This window comes from Euleptes europaea, chromosome 15 (genome assembly GCF_029931775.1).
Source record: "Euleptes europaea isolate rEulEur1 chromosome 15, rEulEur1.hap1, whole genome shotgun sequence".
NCBI lineage: Eukaryota > Metazoa > Chordata > Lepidosauria > Squamata > Sphaerodactylidae > Euleptes > Euleptes europaea.
In genome coordinates, this window is record NC_079326.1 from 33,677,916 (window position 1) to 33,701,772 (window position 23,857).

The 23,857-nt window shown below is 43.7% G+C and overlaps 1 protein-coding gene across 1 annotated transcript in view; it reads right to left on the bottom strand.

Moving 5' to 3' along the window:
- Window positions 1–10,250: 10,250 nt before the first annotated feature.
- FAP (fibroblast activation protein alpha) overlaps window positions 10,251–23,857 on the bottom strand; it is a 64,013-nt gene continuing 50,406 nt past the window's right edge. The window contains exons 22-26 of the mRNA XM_056861179.1: window positions 19,978–20,077; window positions 17,030–17,094; window positions 12,750–12,822; window positions 12,385–12,458; window positions 10,251–10,381 (exon numbers count right to left, since the gene is read on the bottom strand). Of these exons, the coding sequence (XP_056717157.1) occupies window positions 10,283–10,381; window positions 12,385–12,458; window positions 12,750–12,822; window positions 17,030–17,094; window positions 19,978–20,077 (411 nt within the window). The 3' untranslated portion in view covers window positions 10,251–10,282. The remainder of the gene's footprint in view (window positions 10,382–12,384; window positions 12,459–12,749; window positions 12,823–17,029; window positions 17,095–19,977; window positions 20,078–23,857) is intronic.

The window sequence follows — 23,857 nt, forward strand, 5'->3', positions numbered from 1 at the left end:
AAATAAAAATTTATTTAAAAAAAGAGAGAATACAAAATTATATCATTTATACATGCTCGACAAAAAGAGTGGATTTTTTTTTTTTTTTACATTTCGCTAATTCATCCTGTCTTGTCCTGGATGGGCCAGGCTAACCCGATCTCATCAGTTCGCAGAATCTAAGCATGGTCAGTCCTGGTCAGTATTTGCATAAGAAACCGCCAAGGAATACCAGGGTTGTGACATAAAGGCAAGCAATAGCAAAGTACTGCCTGGCAAGCCCTGTGGGGTCGCCGTAGGTCGGCTGCAACTTGATGGCACTTTTCACCACCACCAGTTCAACCTATTCAGCTTATACCAAGTATTAATTGAAAGGAAATATTCACTATTTTGCCCAGCAGTGTACATCAGAAGTCCCCCTACTTTGTAAAGTTCCCCCCTTTATTTTCCAGTAATAATGGTTAGTAGCTAAATAGTAGTTTTAGTGTGCACTGGGTTAGAGTGATTATCCCCTTATTGGAGACGGGGACTGAGGCTGAGAGAGACTGGCTTGCATATGGTGACTAGTGAATTAGCAGGACAGGTGAGATTTGAAACACGCACATGAACATACATAAAGCTTCCTTATACCAACTCAGACCACTGGTCTATTAAGGTAGATTTTGTCTACTCTGACCAGCAGAGGTCTCCAGGAGTCTTTCTCACATCACCTACTGACTGAACGTTTGGACCAGATATACCAGGGGACAGATCTGGGACTTTCTGCATGAAAATTAGGTACTCTACCACTGAATCACAGTCCTGGCCTCTCCCCAAGGCATTTCACTACTCATTCCCTTAGCCACTATGTACCAGGGATCTCACTATGTCAAACCAGTTCACAACCTGAACCAGTTAACTCTTTTAATCAAGTGTGCTTTACATTTCTGAGCATACAGAGGATTTTACTGAAAGAGATTGCTATGACATTACTGTAATACTATAATACTTCTCCATAGTGTTTGTTAATAAGCCATTCTTTCAATTCTATATTTTCCCCCATACATTTCTCAGCTGTTGGTCATGGTCAAACATTTCAACCCCCAAGAACAAAATAAAAAGCAAAAAGCTAGCTTCAATCTATTTGTATCCCAATTATAGTGTTTTCTCCATTTTCATCCAACTATAGGTGCATAATAATATAAATGAATGTTGGGTGAAACATTCTATTGAGTCTCCAGGATCTAAATATTTGAAATAAGCCCCATTCTTCCATTTTCCCAATTAATATATAGTATTATCTGTTTAAATCTTGGTTTTCCATGACATGTTCTGCCAGTCATTCTCAATCACTGAAACTGAAACTCTGTGTAATTAATTTTGATAAGATATTCATCTTAACTGCATTTGTTCTACCTAAAAGAATGTATTTTTTACATCTATGCATTAAAATGAATTTTAAAGGAAATCATTGTGTTCTTTTGCTAAATTCTTATATTTAGTGGGCCATTCTTTCATCCTAAATTGTCCTAGTGACTTTCGGTTCTCAAGGTTAAATACCAGTTCCTCATCCCCCCTTGCTTATAGTTGACTGATTGCCCATCTGTACATTCTTATAAAGAGACATAAAATGTTATCAGAATTGATTATATCTGTAAGTATACAACGAAATCATCAGCACATCAATGGATTTCGTGTTTGCATTTTATTTTCCATAATAATAGCTTTACACTGCAAAAGGTTCAACTGAGATCAGTTCTCCTGAAGAAAATGGCCACTTTGGCCATTGGACTCTATGGCATTGAAGTCCCTCCCCTCCTGAAACCCAGCCCTCCTCAGGCTCTGCCACAAAAACCTCCTGCTGGTAGCGAAGAGGGACCTGGTAACCCTAAGCATAGGGACAGAAGACAATACTCTATTTATTTATTTTTCAAAATTTATATCCCACTTTTCTGCCTTCACAAGGGCTATCAACAGTTAACAAGTTAAAACATACATAACAAAGTTACATTTTAAAACCATTAATCCCCCCCAACACACATCATTTAAATAATAACATGAAACCATAATGAAGACTAACAGTGGTTTATAAACCAACTTCAAATCAGGGTTTTAGGATCCTGGCTTCACACACCCCATCCTAACCATCATGAGGTACCTTCATTTGGATGATCTCAAGAACAATAATTAGCTTAAATGTCTGAACTGAGCTTGTTTGACATAATCCAGCCACCAGCAAAATCCAGTGGTTGAAGACAGATGTAATATAGAAAGGTATCATGCCTAAATGTTGGGCAAAGACAGACGTAATCTAGAAAGGGGACGTGTCCCACATAGTGTTGCCAGGTCCCTCATCGCCACCGGCGGGAGGTTTTGGGGGCAGAGCCTGAGGAGGGTGGGGTTTGGGGAGGGGAGGGACTTCAATTTCATAGAATCCAATTGCCAAAGCGGCCATTTTTTCCAGGTGAACTGATCTCTATTGGCTGGAGATCAGTTGTAATAGCAGATCTCCAGTCGTCACCTGGAGGTTGGCAACCCTAGTCCCACATCCTTCAGCTGTGATGCAAGACTAGAACCTTTTTCACACATAGGACTTGTGTTGAGTTTTCGCTGCAGGGAAATCACAAGCTGCAGCTCCAACTTGGCTGCAGCCGTTCCACACAACAGCCGTTTCCTGCAGAACTACCAGAGTTGGGTTCGAATTGCATCTGCTCTATTGCATCCGCCACCCCAACAAAATATTCGATATTTCCCTGGAAGGTGCTTTACATCATCAGTGACATAATGCCCCCATCCCCTTAATTTTTTTAAAAAAATTGCTCATGTGCAATTGCATTGTAATGGTGCTATGTTAGCACAAACATCGCCAAGTGTCACCATTGTCATGTAGCCATCTGATCGGTCATTGGGATTACTGCCATGTGGGTTTGTCACCGAACTGATAATGTGCTTGACAGGCAATAAAACACTATTTCAAGCCGCTGATCCCCCCCTTTCTCTCACATTCCTGCCTGCTGTCATTGCTACCTCATCCTCTTTCAACTGGAAAAAAGTTAATAAAACAGCCTGCATCTGGATCTTTGAGATGGAAGCCACACTGTTTCCCATTGCAGGCATCCAGCTGAAGATCTTGATAGATTTACCCAGCTGGGGGGAAAAAGAGAAAGAGGTAGCCATGATGGGAAAGAGGCAGAGAGATCCAAGACTGACAGGTTTCTGTGCTCATCTGACAATTGGCTTGTGAAGGTGGGCTCATATTATGTCTGTATTCAGTCATATGTTATCTGTATTCAGAAATATTTTGTCTCCATGGAGGAAGGAGAATAATTTCTGTATTGTGCGGTTGTTACAGTTTTGACAATCCAACTGTGCATAAGAGGGGAAACCATGTTATGTAAGATATTCTTGACATGTGCAGGCTTTTTGTTTGAATAGAAGAAGGAGAATTCTGAGATCTGTTGAATGGGCCCAATGCAGAGCATGAGGGTGGTAGCTTTAAGGTTATGCCAGCAGAGAACTCTGGCCAAGACGTACTTCTGATCGGTTTGGGGAAACATCATTTCTAATTGAAAGTAATAAACAATAACACCGAGATACAATAGGAGTAATTCAGTTTGATTACTTGCTATTAAAATGCTTCTGCACAATATACTAAACAGCTGTACCCTGTTATTGCAAATTGTCTGGCACACTGGGGGGAAAATCAAATGAAATACAAATATATTTGTGATTTTCTTGATCATTAAATGTGAAACATGACATCCCAAGCATCTAAGTTTGCTAAGCATGTCTTTCTACAGTCAAAACTGGCAAAAAATGTGAGTGGGTGTTCACCCTGGCATGATTACTCAGTAGCCTCTCACTCAATTAAATGGAACTTATTCCTAAGAAAACGTGCATGGGATTGCAGCTAGAATAATTTGCAAACCCATTCAGCATGTGCCCACCATTTTGTTCTGTGTATGTGTGAATCTATACACATTGCACAAAAACTGGTTTACAGACAGCTGGGATGACGAATCATTGGTTTTATTTCATCCTTGTAGTTCCATCATAGAAAAGAAAACACCACACAGAGTAGTAACAAGAGAAACCCAGGAAGGGGAACATATTTTCATGTTTTATAAGGTTTAGGGTTGCTCCCTGCCATATCAACCATTCTCTTGGTCTGGGCTTGGTCTCAATTTCCTTTGGTCTTCATTTCATTCTCCTCCTTACTGAAAACTTAAGTCCTGTTTTGGGATGCAGAGAAAGCCCAGGTGTCTGGACCAGACTTCAGAATGCAGTTTCGGCATGCGCAGCCTCCAAAATCATGAAATTGCAGTGTTAAAAAGAATTGAATTTGATGCAATTCTGCCTTCTGTACAAAGTTAAGGGAAACTTTAATGTCATTTTAACTTTATTTTATTTTCTAACCTTGTATACTACAGTGTAGTAACTTTCAAAGCTGGTCATCAGAAGCAGTATTTAAAAATAAATAAATAAAAGCAGCAGCTGAAAATATCATGAATATCCTAAGGAAAAATGGCAGGACAGAAAATAAGTGGCACTAAGTGCCCTTGACCTAATAGCAAATGTTCTGTAGGAAATAGGGTTGCCAGCTCCAGGTTGGGAAATACTAGGAGATTTTGGGGGGTGGAGCCTGAGGAGGGCGGGGTTTGGAGAGGGGAGGGACTTCAGTGCCATAGAGTCCAATTGCCAAAGTGGCCATTTTCTTCAGATGAACTGATCTCTATCAGCTGGAGATCAGTTGTAACAGTGGGAGATCTCCAGCCACCACCTGGAGGTTGGCAACCCTAGTGGGAAAGTATAGTTTTGGCCTGCTCCTGGAATAGTGTTGCCTGATCCCTCCTCGAAACCAGTGGGCCTAACCCAGATTGGAAGGGATCGAAACTTGGCATTGTCCAAGGGAAAGCTTGGCATTGTCCAGCCACTGACCATTCCAGCCACTACCTTGCTCAAAAACTGTTAGGGTTGCAAGATCCCTGTTTGCCACCAGAGGGAGGTTTTTGGGGCGGAGCCTGAGGAGGGCGGGGTTTGGGGAGGGGAGGGACTTTAATGCTATAGAGTCCAATTGCTAAAGTGGCCATTTTCTCCAGGGGAACTGATCAGTTGTAAAAGCAAACCCTGTCCTCCTCAGGCTCTGCCCCAAAAACCTCCAGCCAGTGGCGAAGAGGGACCTGGAAACCCTACCGTGAGGTCATCTCTAATGGAGGGAAAACTCATGCAGGATGCCGCTCCATATATGCATCTGGAAGCCCTGAAAGTAGGTCAGAATAAAAGGTTACTGATAGGTAAGTTTGAGACCCCAGTGTAAGTGGTAGTTGCAAAGGGCAGCAGCACAGAGCTGGGGGAAGGAGTGCCCAGGGCGGGGCGGGGGCGGGCAGTGCGCGCACTAGCTGGGCCATGGGCGGACAGCTGCCCCTGTGCCCCAGCAGTGCTCCTTCTCCCCATGCCGCGCGCCCCATGCCCGCACTGGCACCCTTCCTCTCCTTGCGCCTGGGCTAGGTGCCCCTGCCAGACCCCCCCCCCCCAAGATCCAGCAGAGTATTGTTATGAACTTGGCAAGCTTCTTATAGGAACCAGGATGGAAAATGCAAAATGCCAAGGCCAAAATGACAATTGTCGCTGAGTTTCCTCTCAAGCAAATTGTTGAGAGCAATTCTACCTAGACAAAACAGCCAGGTCATTTCAGGGAAGTATCAGTAGAATGGGACAAACTTGAAAATAAAAATTTATTAGGCACCTTCTTTACCCACAATAATATCCAAATGGTTCTTTTGAGTGTGATACTGGGCCCTGTTCAATGCCACTCCTCTTCCCTGGTTTGCAAAGGTACTGGCACCAGTGGGGGCATCCTTGTTGGCAGACTCTTTACAGAGCCCACAATCACCCTTCCAGTTGGCTTGGTTCCATGTTCTATTTGCTTATCTCAATGTTAACTTCCACAGAACTTTCATTTCCACCCTCCCCGAACAATTAGAGCAGCTGAATCCTGATGACATTACCAACAAAAAGCTCATTAGCATCACGTAATTGGCAGTGTCTCTAAAAAAATGCTTTACTGAATTTAATATTTTCTAAAGAGTTCCTATCAAAGTCTAATTTAATCACCAAAAACAGCTTGGCAGAGGCATTTTCATAAAGATGTGTCTGGGAAGATTTTTCAGAGACAGAAATGTAGGGAAATCAGGTTTGCTGAAACAAAACAATGGCTATAGCATGTTAACGTTAATTTCTACAGTTTTTCTCCCTCCAAACCTCACTCAACCAATCACATTTGTAAAATGACATGATTCCTTTTGTCCATTCAAAAATCCCCACCATTTTTTATTCCACTAGTAGCCAGCAACTAATTAATTTATCCATTTGACATTAACATTTGTGGTGGTATTACCTTTAATCTACTCTGCAAACATATATTTTAGCTTTAGATCAATTTCTCTGCTGCTTCTCTCCAAGTCATCCACACACAAATCCCAAAAGTCCCTTAGAAGTTAATAGTTCCTGTATTTTGGAACCTGTTCTCACCATTCTGTTAATTTTGTAGTTCACTCTTTTTGGATTAAAAAAAATCCTATTTGAGGAGGGGCCGTGGCTCAGTGGTAGAGCCTCTGCTTGGCATGCAGAAGGTCCCAGGTCCAATCCCCGGCATCTCCACTTAAAGGGACTAGGCAAGTAGTGATGTGAAAGACCTCTGCCTGAGACCCTGGAGAGCTGCTCCCGGTCTGAGTAGACAATACTGACTTTGATGGACCGAGTGCCTGGTTCAGTGAGGCAGCTTCAACTGGCTGTGGTAACTGCACCAAACAGATACGGCAGCATCTAGGGAAACATTCCAGTCTGAGGGAGAGCTTTCAGAGTCAGTTGTGGCAAATGTTGTAAGGCTATTTCCCAACGTTTTTTGTTGTTGTTGCTTCGGAACAAGATGAATAAATGTAATGTAATATTCCAAAAAAATCTTTGCCCGGACCCAGCTGTCTGCAGCATACACCAAGACAAGACTGCAGTTATGGGGAGATCAAGGTACAAAGAACACGTGAGGATTTTTTCCCCTAGAACAATGACTTCCACTACTTTGGCACCATTGTCATAGCATTGGCCACAAGTATTAGACACCAACATTCCATACTTTTATATCACCCTAACACCATGCTTGCAAGACCTTTTTCCCGCAGTATCTGTGACATGCAGAAATCCCCCCCCCCAAATCCCCTTGATGTCCACTGATTTGTACAAAGAGTGGGTAGTGTGTGTGAATACAGTGGGCAAATTGTTCCATGGCTCCTTGGTGAGTAAGGTTGCCAACCTCCAGGTACTAGCTGGAGATCTTCTGCTATTACAACTGATCTCCAGACGATAAGAGATCAGTTCACCAGGAGAAAATGGCTACTTTGCCAATTGGACTCTATGGCATTGAAGTCCCTCCCCAAACCCCGCCCTCTTCAGGCTCCGCCCCGAAAACCTCCTGCCAGTGGCAAAGAGGGACCTGGCAAGCCTATTGATGAGAGAAGAAGAAGAAGAGCACAACGTCCATCACCATAAAGTAATAAAGTTGCCATTCTTCCCTTTACTGTGATGTGAAGTTTGCAATGTGAGAAAAGAAACACAATTATTTCACGGCAGGGGTGGGCTTGGCATCTGCCCTACCCTGCCCACGGCTGGCACCAGCACTGTTTACTGTGCTATTTTCAATGTTAGGAGGGGCAGCAAAAATGTAAAGAGAGTTATCGGCTCTGGCTCCTGGATGGGAATGGAGGCAGTTAAATATGTTGACCCACCACAGAGTATTTAAAAGCTTTTTTCTTTTGTTGCTGTCAAGTCACATCTGACTTATGGGCAACAGCTGGTGGGGGTTTCAAGGCAAGAGACATTGGGAGGTGGTTGGCCATCGCCTGCTTCCTTGTCACAGCCCTGGCATTCCTTGTAGGCCTCCCATCCAAATACTTGCCAGGGTTTACCCTGCTTGGCTTCTGAGATCTGAGGAGAGCAGGCTAGCCTGGGGCTATCCAGGTCAGGGCATCTATGAGCTAGGGAAGGCTTAGACAACCTGCTGTCCACCAAGTTGAAAGCCATGTCTTGAGCCTGGTGGATGCTTCCTGGTTTTCTGTCCTATATAAAATCAGAACAGTTATTGAGCCCATCTTATGCTTTCTAAATGGCTACTTGGATATATGTAGGTTTCATTTAACACACTGGGAGTTACCACACTTGTATTCCCAGCGATGTATTAAGAGTTTGAAAATGTTATAAAAAATACTGTTCGCACTTTGTTTGGCACTTTTAGCTGTGAAGACGACTTCCAACCATTTATAAGCCGTGGTATCCAAAAACCCTTTTAAAGCGATGTTTTTTATAATATTTTCAAACTCTTAATACATAGCTGGGAATACAAAGTGCGGTAACCCCCACTGTCTAAATGAACCCTTGGGTTGGGTTTTTTCCCCCTTTGCTTTTATTATAAGAGGCAGATACTCAGCAATACGTATGACATCCCACAAGCACTCTCCATTTTGTTCCTGCATATGCAAAGGTGAGGGGTCCCCAATCTTTCAGAGCCTGCAGGCATTTTTGGAATTCTGACCAAGGGAGGTGGCCATAGCCACAAAACAGCTGCTACAGGAGGCAGCGCCAACCACAAAATGTCAGGGAGGTTATCTATAACTCTTCAAAATTTCAGGCAGAAGTTGAACATTTTAAAATGAACATACTCTTTTAAAATATTTTCTTGCATACAAACAACTTACCTCAGTGGGTGCCATAGTCGAAGAAGAAGAGTTATACCCCACTTTTTTTATACCCCACTTTTTCTCAACCTTTAAGGAGTCTCAAAGCAGCTTTCCCTTCCCCTCCCCATAACAGACACTTTGTGAGGCAGGTGGGGCTGAGAGAGTTCAGAGAGAACTGTGACTAGCCCAAGGTCACCCAGCAGGCTTCATGTATAGGAGTGGGAAATCAAACCCGGTTCTCCAGATTAGAGTCTCCCGCTCTTAACCACTACGCCATGCTGGCTCTCCTCATGGGTACCGCATTAGTGACCCCTGACAAGGGGCATACACACTGACAATGGGGCTTTTCTGTGTACTCCCCCCCCCATTTTCCTGAGCTGAAATAACCCTTTGTGGAAGTTTTGCCCCATTTTGGAACAGCAAATGCAGTATTCTGCAAACCTGGATCTGATGCATTAAAAATCCCATTGTGAATCTTGGCCCTGGGAGCACCACTTACAATAGAGCTACCTGATTCACAGAGTCACAAGTTGCTGCTTTTGTTGGACTGTACCAGTCCAAATAGCAAACAGAGAATCACGTTTGCCCTCCCATAAAGAAATACTTCTTATTTATTTTAAAAAAAACCCTAGGATGTAAGGGTATCTATTATGAATTAGTTTTCTCTGTGTAGGAATTTCCTGTGGGTCCTTTCAAATATATGATCCCACACTTTCAGTCTGAAACACTATAGTCTAGCAATTGTGTAACAGCCTATCGTTCCTATCAGCAAACCATGGTTTGCTACTATGAGAATAAACCGTGGAGTGCTTGCTTCTCTTGCACATGCCTCCTTCCCTTGCATGATCCCATCTGATTAATGGTGTCTGGATTGCAGCAAACCACAATTGGCCAATATATACAACCAGCAAATCAGGATTGCAGACTGGAAATAAATCACTATTTGAAATTCTGCTTTCAGGAAAGCGCAAACTGTAGTTGGCTGGTCTGGATGTTATGACAATCTTTGGTTTTTGCCATAAACTTAGAAACAGAATATGAAACAAAAAGACAAAAAAGGCTGAATCCCCTAAGTCTTACTGTACTCATCCACACAGTACAAAGCTGAGCTTGATTGTGTCTCTCAGCTGTTAGTCCACTGATCTAGAAGAGAAACCTTCTAAATTGTTTATGCGGTTTTTTTCCAAAAGTATACTACAGCCAGTCTGAACACTGCTCCTATTATTGATGCATTAGGATAACCCAGTCTAATCTTTCTAAAATCAATGCCTCACGGCCTTCTCAAAACAGATACATATATTTGACACAAGTATCTAGATTTGAATTTTAAAGAGGGGGAGGAATGAAATATGCACAGCCTTTTGAAAATTGGCTTTATTTTATTGTCAATTCCCCCCCCCCCTTAACAAATAAACATACCCCAGCACAAACTGGTATGTTAATGTCAACAAGAGATGTAATCATCAAGCCTTCTGCGAATCCCACATTCAGTCTTTAGAATATGCTTAATCTGTGTAGCTAATGTTGCTTTACGGCAAAGCAGAAATTGTTCTCTTCGATGTGCAAACAGTGAAGGCCAGTGGAGGAAGTCTGCTTCAGACCAGGGAAAAGCACTGCTTGAGGAAGTGTGTCATATGGGTGTAAAGATGTTTAAGAGAAACACCCGGAATGGCATGGTTCTGGTCCGTGTACCACTAAAAAAGACGAGAAACATAACACATCTTAAGTTCAGGAATGTAAGAAGAGCCATGCTGGATCAGAGCAAAGGCCCATCAAGTCCAGCATTTCGTTCACCCAGTGGCCAACCAGCTGCCTTTAGGAAGTCCACAAGCAGGATGGCTGCAGCAGCATCCTCCCATCCATCCTTCCCAGCAACTGATATAAAAAGGCATACTGCTTCTTGTATTGGAGGGAGTAGATATCCATCATGACTAGTAACCATTGACAGCCCCATCCTCCATGAATTTGTCCACTCCCCTTTTAAAGCCTTCCAGGTTGGCAGCCATCACCACATCCTGGTGAGGATCTAAAGAACCAGGAAACTAGCTCTAGGGACCCAAGGGAACTCTGGCATTGTAGGTCTCAAACATTCACATGTGCACATATGTCCCATGAGTTGTTGTTTTTTGCCTTCAAGTCACAGCTGACTTATGGTGACCCTGTAGGGTTTTCAAGGCAAGAGACATTCAGAGGTGGTTTGCCATTGCCTGCCTCCACGTCACAACCCTGGTATTCCTTGGAGGGCTCCCATACAATCACTAGTCAGGACTGAGAGAGTGTGACTGGCCCAAGGTCATCCAACAAACTTCCTTGGCATGAGTGGGGATTTGAACCTTAACCATGACACCACACTGGCTCTCTCCAATGACACTACTGTTCAGAAAAGCTTTTGAAGCAGTTTGTAGTATTGCATAGAGGACCTCTAGTAAAAGAAAAACAAATTAAAAAAATATTCCACAAGGAATATAATAGTTGGAGAAAGAGCAGGAGAACAGAAAGAAATGGCAACATTTCCACACTGTTTGCTATCATATTCCTCTCTGTTTTTCCTCAGGCAGTTGATTCCCTGAGAGGAGCTCTTGCGTAAATGGTAACAGAAGAAAAAGACCCTGGTAGCTGCTTGTGCTAAGTCAAATTTATTGTATCCCCACTTGCCTTTCGTCAGATCTCAGAAGCTAAGCAGGATCAGCCCTGGTGGGAGACCACCAAGGAATACCAAAGTTGCTGTGCAGAGGAAGGCACTGGCAAACCACCTCTGTTAGTCTCTTGCCATGAAAACCCAAAAAAGGGGTCGCCATAAGTCGACTGCGACTTGACGGCACTTTACACACACACACATCTTATGCAAGCGAACTGTGTTCTATGTTTCTGCTTGCACCTCACTGGATCCAAGCTAGGGAATTTCCACCCAGAGGCAACTCCCCATTTTTCTATAATTGCACTGAGAATGCAGAGGAATGGGCAGTTGAAGTTGTCCTTCTGCATCCCCACCTCTGGCAGGTTTTTGCCAGTTTCTAAAATCAGCTCTAAGATATAGCCACCCACAATCATTTTTTTTAAGCTGGCAAAAAGACTGCCAGCAGCTAAAAGCGAACAGTGCCTTTCCATCCACATTTTCCCCCAAACCTGCTTCGTGTATGATCTTTCAGGGAATATCATACCAAAGTGGGTTTGGGGAAACCAGCAGCAGAGTTGGGGAGAACCTGGAGGGTGAATGACCACATGACCATGCAGACGGCCCCCCTCAAAAAAACGGTTGCAGTTTGGGAGGAAAGCCAGAGCAAGAGGCCTGTGTGGAAATTGCTAGATCCATAAATGATAATTCTGGAACGTGGGAGTGATACTGAAGAATCCCCCCTCTCAGCATGCATAGAGAAAATTTCCCCTAAAGTGAAAACAACCACCCAACGCACATCCAAAATAAGACAAACTGGCTTCCAAGATACTGAGATGTTTCAGCCACAGCAGTATCTTTCTTGCATTCAGCCTGTCTCTAATTTTTTAAAATTATTTAGATCAGACTTGCCCCGGTTAACATTTCCAGTGCTATTTAAATTTTAAAAGTCATCTTTCCCAGCTACTTCACTTGGGATTTCTGCCAGTGCATGGACCCCCGCCTAGTCCCGCAACATCAACTAAAGTGAGATGTTGGTATTCAGACAGTACATTAACGCTCAAATATGTTGATGGTATCTACCATTGCCTGGAAATCCACTTGTGCATCAACTAAGGCTTTGGAGATCTGTGCAGAGTTCTGAAAATGTACATTATCTGAAATAAAAATAAAGGTTGAAAACAAATTAAGAGAAAGAAAGTGGCTGGGGGTGGGTGGGATGAGATAAATGCCAGAAAGTACGCAACCATGGTGCATTAGACTCATGAGTTATCAAGTGATAGGGCAGATGTGATCAACAATGAGTCAATATTGCTCGATGTGCCGGATGGAGAAATGGAAACGCATCTGAAGTGTTGACCCTAATCAGAGGCGCAGAAAAATGCATGGTGTTTCTTAAACAAAGCAATTCTGGCTCACTCTCGCTACTGGCTTTTCATAATGCTCACCATCTGCTGTTCCATGGATGAGAAGGTAATCCACGTTATGGAAGTTCTCTGCCCTGGCCATCACTGTTGAATTCTGTTAAGGAGAAAATTAAGAATTCAGCTGCTGCAGAACATCAAATGACTGGGGCTTTTTTACACCTTTCCTACACGTTAAGGCTAAAGAGTCCAGAACTTTTCAGTTTAGAAAGGGAAAAAAGCAACTAAGGAAGACACAATGGAGGTTTATAAAGTTATGTATGGGGAGGGGGAAAGTGGATAGACAGAACTTTTTCCTCCCTCTCCCATAATACTGGAACTTGGGGGCACCTAATAAATTTGATGGACCCTATCTTCCAGACAGACAGAAGGAAGTACTTTACTTAGGGTTGCTAGGTCCTTCTTCGCCACCTGAGGGAGGTTTTTGAGGTGGAGCCTGAGGAGGGTGGGTTTGGGGAGGAGGGGGACTTCAAAACCATAGAGTCCAATTGCCAAAGAAGCCATTTTCTCCAGGTGAACTGATCTGTATCGGCTGGAGATCAGTTGTAATAACAGGGGATCTCCAGCTAGTACCTGGAGGCTGGCAACCCTAACTTTACCCAACGAATAATTAAATTCTAGAATTCACTGCCAGTATAGTGATGGTTAGTATGGCATAGATGGCTTTAAAGGGGGATTAGACAAATCTGTGAGAAATAGGTCCCATCAATGGCTACTAACCACTGCAAATAAAGGGAACCTCCACATCCAGAGGCAGTAAACTTCTGAATACCAGTGTTAGGAGGCAACATCAGAGGAAGGCCCTGTTTGCTGGCCAGCCAGAGCAACTGGTTGGCTGCTGTGCGAAACAGGATGCTGGACCAGATGGATCCCTGTTCAGAACCAACATGGCCCTTCTAACGTTCTGCCCTGCATGACTGTGGCAAACATTATCATCAACCTGTAACTAGCAACTGGGCTGAACTTCACGTTCCGAGGCAAACCCACAACTGGGTCTCTTAATGGTTTCTTTAACATTGCGAAGTAGCTAGGGGAGTGGGTATTTGGACCGTGATGTTGGGGGACGGTACATCAACCCCTCCCAATTAGATGTGTTACTTGGAGCAGAAACACTGCTGGAAGAAAAAGCGTTAAGAAGCCCTTTGCTGGTCTTCCGCTTTAGACCAGAGTATTCAAGACACAGCACCCTGTTTAATAAAGATTGACTAATGGTTAATTGAACAAAAGGGATACATAGAAAGCAGATGCAATTCCCCAGCTGCAGTCTGAAGTTCTCAATGTCAAGAAGTTGAGGCCTCTCAATTTCTTGGATTGCATGATTTTTTGGTTCAGGCCTGGGAGGCCTATGAATTTTGTGTTATTGGGATTTTAGACCAGAAAAATAAGTTTCCTTTTGAAAACTGCTTCTGTGGAGGGAATAAGCCCCAGCTGGTGCTAGTTAACCTTTCCCCTTTTTGGAATGCAAGGCCGTGCATTGCCATGGTAATTAAATGGTCAGCCATCATGACAATGTCCAGGTGCAGGTAGTTCTGCAGGCTTCCTCACCTGAACACATCTCTGAATGAGTCAGCAATTTCTGACCAAGTGATTAATTAACAGCTAAGTGCTTGCGTTTTCTCAAATGGCCTCTATGAGCTCATGCCACTGAGAAAACGAATATAAGGACAAACCAACCCTTGAGAAAACTATGCACGCTTTGGGGTGCACAGCAGGAAGGCTGTGCTGGCTGCATCACAACCCATTTGATTTTGGCCCTACGGGGAAACTCTGGTCAAGCTGACTTGCTTGGAGAAACCTTTGGACACCCTTTTGAAACTCTTGAATGCTGGAAGCATCTTTGGAAGTTGGTAACTATAAACCTGATGCAAGAAACCTTTGCCAATCCTTTTGAACCAAAAAAGGTTTTTGAATGTATTAGCTAGTTATGCTAAATAGTTTATTATTTTCTTGCTTAACACTTCATGACTTTTTCTTTCCCCTAAACCAGCTTGAATCTTATAAATAAATTGTTAGCCTTTAAATGGCTTGTGTCTGTGATTTTGGGATTCCAAGCCTAAATTCTAAGTGCCTTTGTGTGAGTGTAAAAACCACCTACCAAAAACCTAAGACATTTTGGGAGTGTAATCTTTCCCTGGCAGGTCTCTACCTTGCAGGGTAAGTGTTACACTCAATTTTGGAGTGAGTTGGGAGAGGATTGCCCTTATCTTCCCCCTGGAGCTCAACCTTTTGAAAGGGCTGGTGGCAGCTACTCCTTGGACTTGGGGCGAAAGCCTGGAGTTCAAGGTTTTGTCTTTTGGAAAACTTTTGACCAAACCAAAGCAGCCTCCAACTGGTGGAGACAGGTTGGGGAGCTCTTTGACACTCAAGTTCAGAAAGGGCTGCACCCCAGGATTCTGCTGGTTGTGCATTTCAGCTTAGAAGCTGGTATTTTTTTTAAAGGAGGATGGGAAGGGATCCATGTGGCACGCCGATGGAATTACTGACATGTGGCAAACATATGGAATTAAGGACATAAATGTATGGAACAGCATACAGCCAAAACAGTCAGAGTTCTGTCAATGCACAAGCACCCCGTGCTACTCTGCATTTGTTTGTCCAAGCCCAGATCCCACCCCAAAAAAACTTGGGTTCTTACAAAAGAAAGTATAGGAAGCCTCCATATGCCCAAGCATGCTATTGTTGCACAACCGGAAGTGGCCCATCACACAATTCTTAAGGTGCAAGTGTCAAGCCATTACAAAAGAAACACCTCAACATTGCCATGTTTTCTCCTCGACAAAAAAGGAAACAGCTAGGGCCAAGCTGATGCAAGCTCACACACCCCTGATCAATAAACCCTCGTGTTTATGCTACACGTTTCCCAGTGTTATTTCTCGTGGCCATGAGTTGACTCAATAGTAGTTAGGTAGCTTCCTGGACAAACTGCAACTGCAAGTCCACGGAATAACTGATGTACTGTCGGGTGCAAATTCTAGAAAGCTCATTTGAGAAAGCCCTCTCCATATAAATCAATGGGCACCAGCGACGATATTTCTGCTGTTGATTACAACCCATTTTGTGCGATCTGTGGTCAGTGTTGTGAACCGGGGAGCTGGCCAGTTGTTTGAATTCTCCGAGTAGCTTGTTGCTAAGTCGACGCTTTAATTGGTTTTATTGTTTCTACATTTATTTGTATTCGTATTATCTGTATTTATTTTATTTTCAAATGTTGCAAGCTTCCCCGAGTCCCCTGTAGGGAGAGGGTGTGGGGTATAAAATAAATAAATAAGAATGCTCACCCCCACTACTCTGTAGCTCAATATAGATACCTTGGGCAGTTCATGGGAGAGAGGGCATCTTGGCCATCTTCTAGGCATGGAGTAGGAGTCACTGGGGGTGTGTGGGGTAGGTAGTTGTGTTTTAGTTTAGTTTATTGTTGTTACAGTCATAGACCAGCCCAAAGCGAGGTAGTTGTGAGTTTCCTGCAGTGTGCAGGGGGTTGGACTAGATGACCCTGGTGGTCCCTTCCAACTCTATGATGCTATGATTCTATGAGATGAGCCCCCCTCCCCCCACCACATTGACTCACTGCTTGGGGAGAGTAGGCATGAGTGCGCTGGCCCCGCCCATCTCCACTTGATTTCCTGGTCATGTGACTGCATGGAGGAAGTGGCTATGCGTACACTTTTCTGTGATCAGCAATGTTCTGAAAGCAGCATCGCAGATCTTGCGATTGGGGGGTACGTGGGGTTTCACTCTGCAGATGACCAGGAAGTTGTGCAGAGGCTGGGGAGGGGCCAGAGTGCTTGTGCTTGCTCTTCCTCCTTGCGTAGGGTTGCCATCTCAGGTTGGGAAATACCTGGAGATTTGGGGGGTGGAGCCTGAGGTAGGCGGGGTTTGGGGAGGGGAGGGACTTCAATGGGATATAACGCCATAGAGTCCACCTTCCAAAACATCCTTTTTATCCACGTGAACTGATCTCTGTCACCTGGAGGTCAGCTGTAATAACGGGAGATCTCCAGGCTTCATCTGGAGGTTGGCAACCCTGTTTCTGCATGCTGTGTCAATGTGCAGAAAAGGTCATCTGTACTGAACTTGAGAGGTGAAAAGTCTGGTTCCCTTGGAAGGAAACAGTATTGGAGTCTTGTGGTATCTTCGGTCCCAGTGGAAAAAGCATGAGAGCACGGATAGGGGAGGTGCGATGCCTTACGTCGTTCTGATACAAGAGCAGAAAGAATGGGGAGCGGGGGTTGAGGATAACTGGTAAAAAAATAAAAATAAAAAAAACAACAACGCCAAAATCAGAAATGTTACAGAATTCTTACTCTGTAGTGCTCAAGGTTGTCTGATTTTGTCGGAAGACCCATGAATCTTTCAGTGTAAATGGATGCTGAAATATTAAATAAAAGCAGAATAAGTCCTCATATATTCACACATTTCCAGATAGCAGCATTTACTCCTTGCTGTCCATTCAGAGGAATAAAGTAGTTTGCTGTAACTCAGATTAAGTTATTTATTTATTAATTAAAATTTATAACCTGCCCTCCTTCCTGGCTAGGGAGGGCTAAGGGCTCATAACAACATTCCAAACACAAAACCATAAAACTCCAGTGTGAAACAGCAATATAGACAGAGATGTCTATAAAATAAAATACCAGCTAAAATACCAAGACGGCTCAGTCGAATAATAGTAGAGGTAATGGTAACAGCCACTGGTCAGGTAGCTAAACCCCACAAAGGTCATTTATGCATGGGAGTTTTTCCTGAGGTTCGTTGCTAGCTGGACCCACACTTTCCTGTTGGCAGTCTATGCACCAGCAGTCTCCATGCTCAAATCAGGAAGTATTTGAATCCCTGCCCCTTGAAATGCTGCTTTATAATCGGCTGTAGTGAGAGAAATGTTCCCTCTCCCCCAAACCCAATTGCTGCATAAAAAAGCATTTTAAAAACATAAAAAAGAGCAATCTGAAAAGAAGGGGTGGAGGGAGAAATCCAAGCCTCAGTTTTAAAAGCCTTTCTTCTGCTCAGAAAGAGCTCTGAGGAAGCAGGAAATATTTGAATCCCCACTTCTGGACATGCTGCTTTGTAATTGGCTGTGAGATTTCACCAGGGCTGAGCTCAGGGGAGAGGGGAGAATAGGGTTAATGGAAGAACGAGAAGGTCCAGAATTTGTGAGGGCTGGCAGTGAGGTAGGGTTGCCAACTGCCAGGTAGTAGCAGGAGATCTCCTGCTAATTCAACTGATCTCCAGCCGATAGAGATCAGTTCACCTGGAGAAAAATGGCCGCTTTGGCAATCGAACTCTATGGCATTTAAGTCCCTCCCCTCCCCAAACCCCGCCCTCCTCAGGCACCCCAAAAAATCTCCCGCCAGTGGTGGGATCGGGCAACCCTACCGTGAGGTCATCTCTAATGGAGGGAAAACTCATGCATAATTCCAAGAAACAACCAAGACGGACGGGGAGGGGGGGCGGTGAACGTGAGTGAAAGTACCCATGCATTAAAGATTAACAGAAAGCTTTATTTGTCCAGACCAGGCCACTGTGGCTTGTGACCCAAGAAGTCGATTACAGGCCACCAGCCATACAAAATAGTCCACTAGATGTGCCTGGGTAGCTACGTAGGGGTAGCCAATAAAGACCTGACTAAAACTGTAGCAGTGTGCAGGGGGTGGGGCGGGGGGAGAGGGATATAAGCAAGCACCTGGCAGGCACTTAAATTCATGGCTCATGTGCTACCAACTTGGGGTCACAAGAATAAGTGCATAATCCATCCAAAGGTAATTGCTTTAAAATCCCGTTGATCTCAGTGGAAAAGCATCAAACACATACTTAATTCTTCTACTGACATCAGTAGGGCTTAAATAATGCTTACCTTTGGCAGAATAGTACACTGACATATTTACAGAAGTTTGTATTCTCTTTTGTTTCTGGGAATAGGGGACGGAAAAAAGATCAGCGGTATTTGGAGTCAGTTATGGGAGAAGAGCTCTGCTCCTAAATGTCATAAATGTCAAGCAGGCGATATCTTAGACTGAGGACAGCCACCCAAACAAACGCCTTTTGGCTTGTAAAACGACCCTAATAGTCATTCTATCTGTGGAAGTAGTGTTTAATGAGAAGGGGGGAAATCTAGCAGCTGTTCTTCTGTCTAACACAAACATCATTCTGGGTTCACACGTCAGGAGGGAGAAGGAAATATGCAATACATTGCGAGTGGGCTATTTTTTTAAAAAAATCTTAACATTCTCAAATGCCTTATGGTTTATTTCTGTTACAGACATTTTCCCTTTTAAACACAGTCATGCTAATGACATTCCAATGAGATGCACTCTCCATGTGGAAATAGGATACTGCACGTGTATCATTTTTATGGAAGGCGCAAGAAGCAGAAGTTGTGCGCTGGATAGTTTATACAGGTTCAGAGATCTGTGGGAGGAGGAGATGGCACATGGCCGGCTGTATTTGCACACCACTTCTATGATCCCCCCACATCTGATACCTTGCATAGCCATGCTTATGCATGGCTGTTTCACTCACCATCACCCCTCCGACGTCTTCAGGTCTTTGTTTGGATTATGCATGCTGTTTCCGACCATCAGAGGTCGCCTTGCTCTCCCCCTGCATTTCCCTGCATCCCCCCTCCCACATTTTCCAATTCGAGATAAAACAGGTCCCTCAAAACATGGAGAAATGCGGAGAGAAAGCAAGGCGACTTCTGACGGAGGGAAACGGCATGTAGTTTGGCCCTGAATGAGGAAATGGTGTGGAACTGGATGTTTGTGTGTTTCTTAAAAAAGGTTTTTTTTTAATACTGCTGACTACCTGCTTTGACGATGGAGCGATGGACTCTAATCGGAGAACCGGGTTTGATTCCCCCTCTCCTCCACATGAAGCCTGCTGGGTGACTTGGGGCTAGTCAGAGTTCTCTCAGAATTCTCTCAGCCCCACCTACCTCACAAGGTGCCTGTTGTGGGAATGAGTGGGGGAGGGAAGATGGTTATAAGCTGCTTTGAGACTACCTATGGTAGAGAAAAGTGGGGTATAAAAACCTACTCTTGGTCTTCATATAATTACGAACTAGTCTCTGCATTCGAGCAAGATAGCCTCTGCTATATGAAAAATCTGACTAAGAAAGTGCGCTTTGAAGGATTCTTTTCTAGACGACGTCTTATAAATTTTGCAAGAGCTCCTTGTGGTGACTCTGTTTAAAAAAATAATTCATTGTTTGTGCCCTACTTTCCAGGATTGGGGTTTATGAGGTTTTTTTCCATACCGTAATATTCCCAGCTGGAGACAGGAGCCACTGCAATTCCACACCGAAAGATCCCAGCGCCAGATCCCAGTGCCAACGAGGCTACATAGCCACCATAGGACTGGAAGGAAAGAACAGGGGAGTAAACGATCTGTGATGAAACATTTGCCTTCGAAGAACCCAAGTGGTAAATAGCAGAAGCCAGAGGGAATATTTGCTTTGGCATGCTGAGGCACTGAGCAAGCCAAGATATCCTCAGCAAAAGCCCGAGCATTCTCTACCAGACAGAAGCAAACAGGAACTCGAATCTCCTTTCCTTTGTTGAGTAGCTTTCCCTGCTAGTCACCTTGATGGATGCAGCTGTATATTTCTAGACTGCAAACAGGAGAGCCAATGTTCTGTAGTGGTTAGTGTGTTGGACCACAATTTGGGTGCTTTTTTACACTGGGCGAAACGTTCATGAAAAGCACTCCCTTCTCAGTTAATCACTAGCAGTGCTGGATTTACGTATAAGCTAAACAAGCTATAGCTTAGGGCCTCACTCTCTTGGCCCCCCCAAAAAAATTTAAAGGAAAAAAACCTGGATGTACATTTCCAAAATATAAGATAAAAAACAAATAAAATAAAACCTACATACAGCAAAAGTGTTATCATTTTAAGTTAGAGCTTGATAATTATGTCACTATTAATATACTTCTTCTTAATTGTCTTTCAGTTCAACAATTTCTTTGATAAAATACATATTTTGTTATGTGCAAATGGCTTTAGATACCTATTAGGTCCATAAATTACCATATAGCATATATTCAACACAAAAAAAGTGACAATTTGTTGTTGACAAAAGACAGCTGGACATATAAAGGGCCCCAATACCTTCAATAGCTTAGGGCCTCATCAAACCTAAATCCGGCTCAATCACTAGTGTGGATCATTGCAGCCCCCAGACTGCTTTCAATCCAGCTAAACTCGCAACAATTGAGTTCCCTTGTCTCAAGGTTAAAGGATGTCACTTTCCAAAGGCAGAGGAGGGAGATTTCCAACCATCAAGTTGTTGGCAGAGTGCTAGTTGCACAGAGAAGCGGCAGACTCACTGATTAAAGGTAAAGTTAAATGTTTGTTAGAGAATTACATTATTGGTAGGAACACTAAGAGACAGGGATAGCTTCTAGCTGCCTTGCTGACTACAGGGAAGGAGGAGGAGAAGTGACTTCTGAGAAGAAGCAGGAAATTGCCCTGAGAATATCAGTCTAAGGACAGACAAGAGATGACATAAAAGGATGGAAAGGTCTCTAACCTTACAGTCCTATCCAGCTGACCACTTGCCTGCCCCCTGCTGGGTCTTCTTCTAATTTCTTTGCACGCTAGACATTGCTAATTCCAACACAAGTAAGATTAGTTGTCTTTTGTTAAAGTGGCGGATCAGCATTTCCCTGGGTATGTAAGAAAGGGCCACGAAAGCTGAGCATCAGCTCACCCCTTCCTGCCCTCCTTGTCATGATCCGCCTAAGTTCACAGAATCAACATTTCTGTCAGATGGCCATCTAGCCTCTGCTTAAAAACCTCCAAAGAAGGAGAGCCCACACCTGCCCAGTTCCACTGAGGAACTGCTCTATCAAGAAGCTCTTCCTAATGTTTAGCCAAAAACTCTTCTGATTTAATTTCAACTCGTTGGTTCTGGTCCAAACTTCTGGGGCAACAGAAAACAACTCCACACCATCCTCTATATGACAGCTCTTCAAGTACTTCAAGATAGTTATCATATCACCTCTCAGTCGTCTCCTCTCCAGGTTAAACATACTGAGCTCCTTCAACTTTTTCTCATAGGAGTTGGTCTCCAGACCCCTCACCATCTTTGTTGCCCTCCTCTGGACACATTCCAGCTTGTCTACATCCTTCTTAAACTGTGGTGCCCAAAACAGAACACAATACTCTAGGTGAGGTCTAACCAGAGAGGAGTAAAGCGATACCATCCCTTTGCGTGATCTTGACACTATACTTCTGTTGATACAACCCAAAACTGTATTTGCCTTTTTAGCTACCGCATCACACTGCTGACTCATGTTCAGTATATGGTCTACTAAGACCCCAAGATCCTTTTCACACATACTACTGCAGAGACAAGTCTCCCCCATCCTATAATTATGTATTTGATTTTTCCTACCCAAATGCAGAACTTTATATTTATCTCCACTTAAATTCATTTTCTTCATTGTAGCCCAGTTTTCCAGCCTGTCAAGCTCATTCTGTATCCTGGCTCTGTCTTCTACCATATTTGCTACCCCTCTTAATTTAAAGCTTCCCCTCTATTCCTTCATCCAAATCATTTATAAATATGTTGATCCCTGAGACATTCCAGTTGTCACTCCTCTCCAAGAGGAACCATTAACAAGCACTCTTTGTGTGTGCTCTGACAACCAGTTACGGATTCACCTGACAGTAATAGGATCCAAACCTTATCAAAAGCCTTATTGAAATCAAGATAAACTATGTCCACAGCATTCCCCTGATCCAAAAAGGTAGTAACTTTCTCAAAAAAAGAGATAATGTTAGACTAACATGACTTGTTCTTGAGAAACCCATGCTTGCTCTTAGTAATCACAGCCACCCTATCTAAATGCTCAAGGACTGATTGATGATTTGTTCTAAAACTTTTCCAGGAACTGACATCAAGCTGATAGGTTGGTAGTTACCCAGATCCTCCTTTTTCCCCTTCTTGAAGATGGGGACAACATTTGCCTGCCTCTAGTCTTCTGGCACCTTACCTGTTCTCCCAGAATTCTCCAAAACATTCAACAGAGGCTCAGAAATTACATCTGGAAGTAAGTCCCCTTGAATTTCTGACTAAAAGGACTGGGCAGCACCAGTGATAGGAACTAATAGTCCACCCAACTGACCACATTCTATTTACATAACCATCAAGTGCCATATGAAAAAAATAGTAATTAAGTGCCATTAAGTTGCAATTGATTCATGGTGACCCCTCGTGGGGTTTTCAAGGCAAGAAATGAGCAGAGGTGGTTTGCCATTGCTTTCCTCTGCATAGCAACCCCAGTCTTCGTTGGTGGTCTCTCACCTATGTATTAATCATGGCCGACTCTGCTTATCTTCTAAGCTCTCTAGGCTATTCAGGCTACTAGGATCCTTAAAAAATCACTCAGAGCTATGGTCTGAACTCTAGTGTGCCATGTTTAAATAAAGACCTGAAGTGCTAGCATCCAGGAACTTGGCTCGCCAAGCTTTAAGGCATGTAATGGAACAAACTCTGATCATCCCACTCAATTCAGTCATTCCTTTTGCATCTGGAAGTTGCCTGCTGCCTGAATTCTAGGGCAGAACAGCGGCAGACTCTCCCACTTGCTTCTAATTCCTGAAATAACTCAAATGTCTGGAATGAGCCCATATCTGGAACTAGGGTAAGGTGCAGGGATTGGCTTCGAAGAAGAGCTACAAAGAGAGCTACAAAGAGAGCTACAAAGAGAGCTGGGCTTTTTGTGCAGGGTCATTTCCCCATGGTCACCCCCGCTGACTGCTTCAGGGCTTCCTTTTAATTATACATGTCTTTTCCGCCAATCAGAGGTCACCTCATTCTCCTCGTGTGTTTTGACCACATTTTCCAGATTCTGGCTAAAACAGCATCTGGAAAACATGGGCAAAATGTGCGGGTAGAGAGAAGCAACTTCTGGAGGGCAGAAAAAGCATACATAATAAAAAGGAAGTAGTCGGCGGGGGTGGCTGTGGGGAAACAAACCAGCATAAAAGGCCCTGGATTGCTAGAGGGGGAAAATGAGTGGGTACAAAATTCTGGACTCCTTGGTCAAGTCTGAAAAATTAGGAAAGCTGCTGCTGATGGACAGTGGTAATATCACTGGATAGCAACAGCCAGGTCTGGGGGGGGGGTATG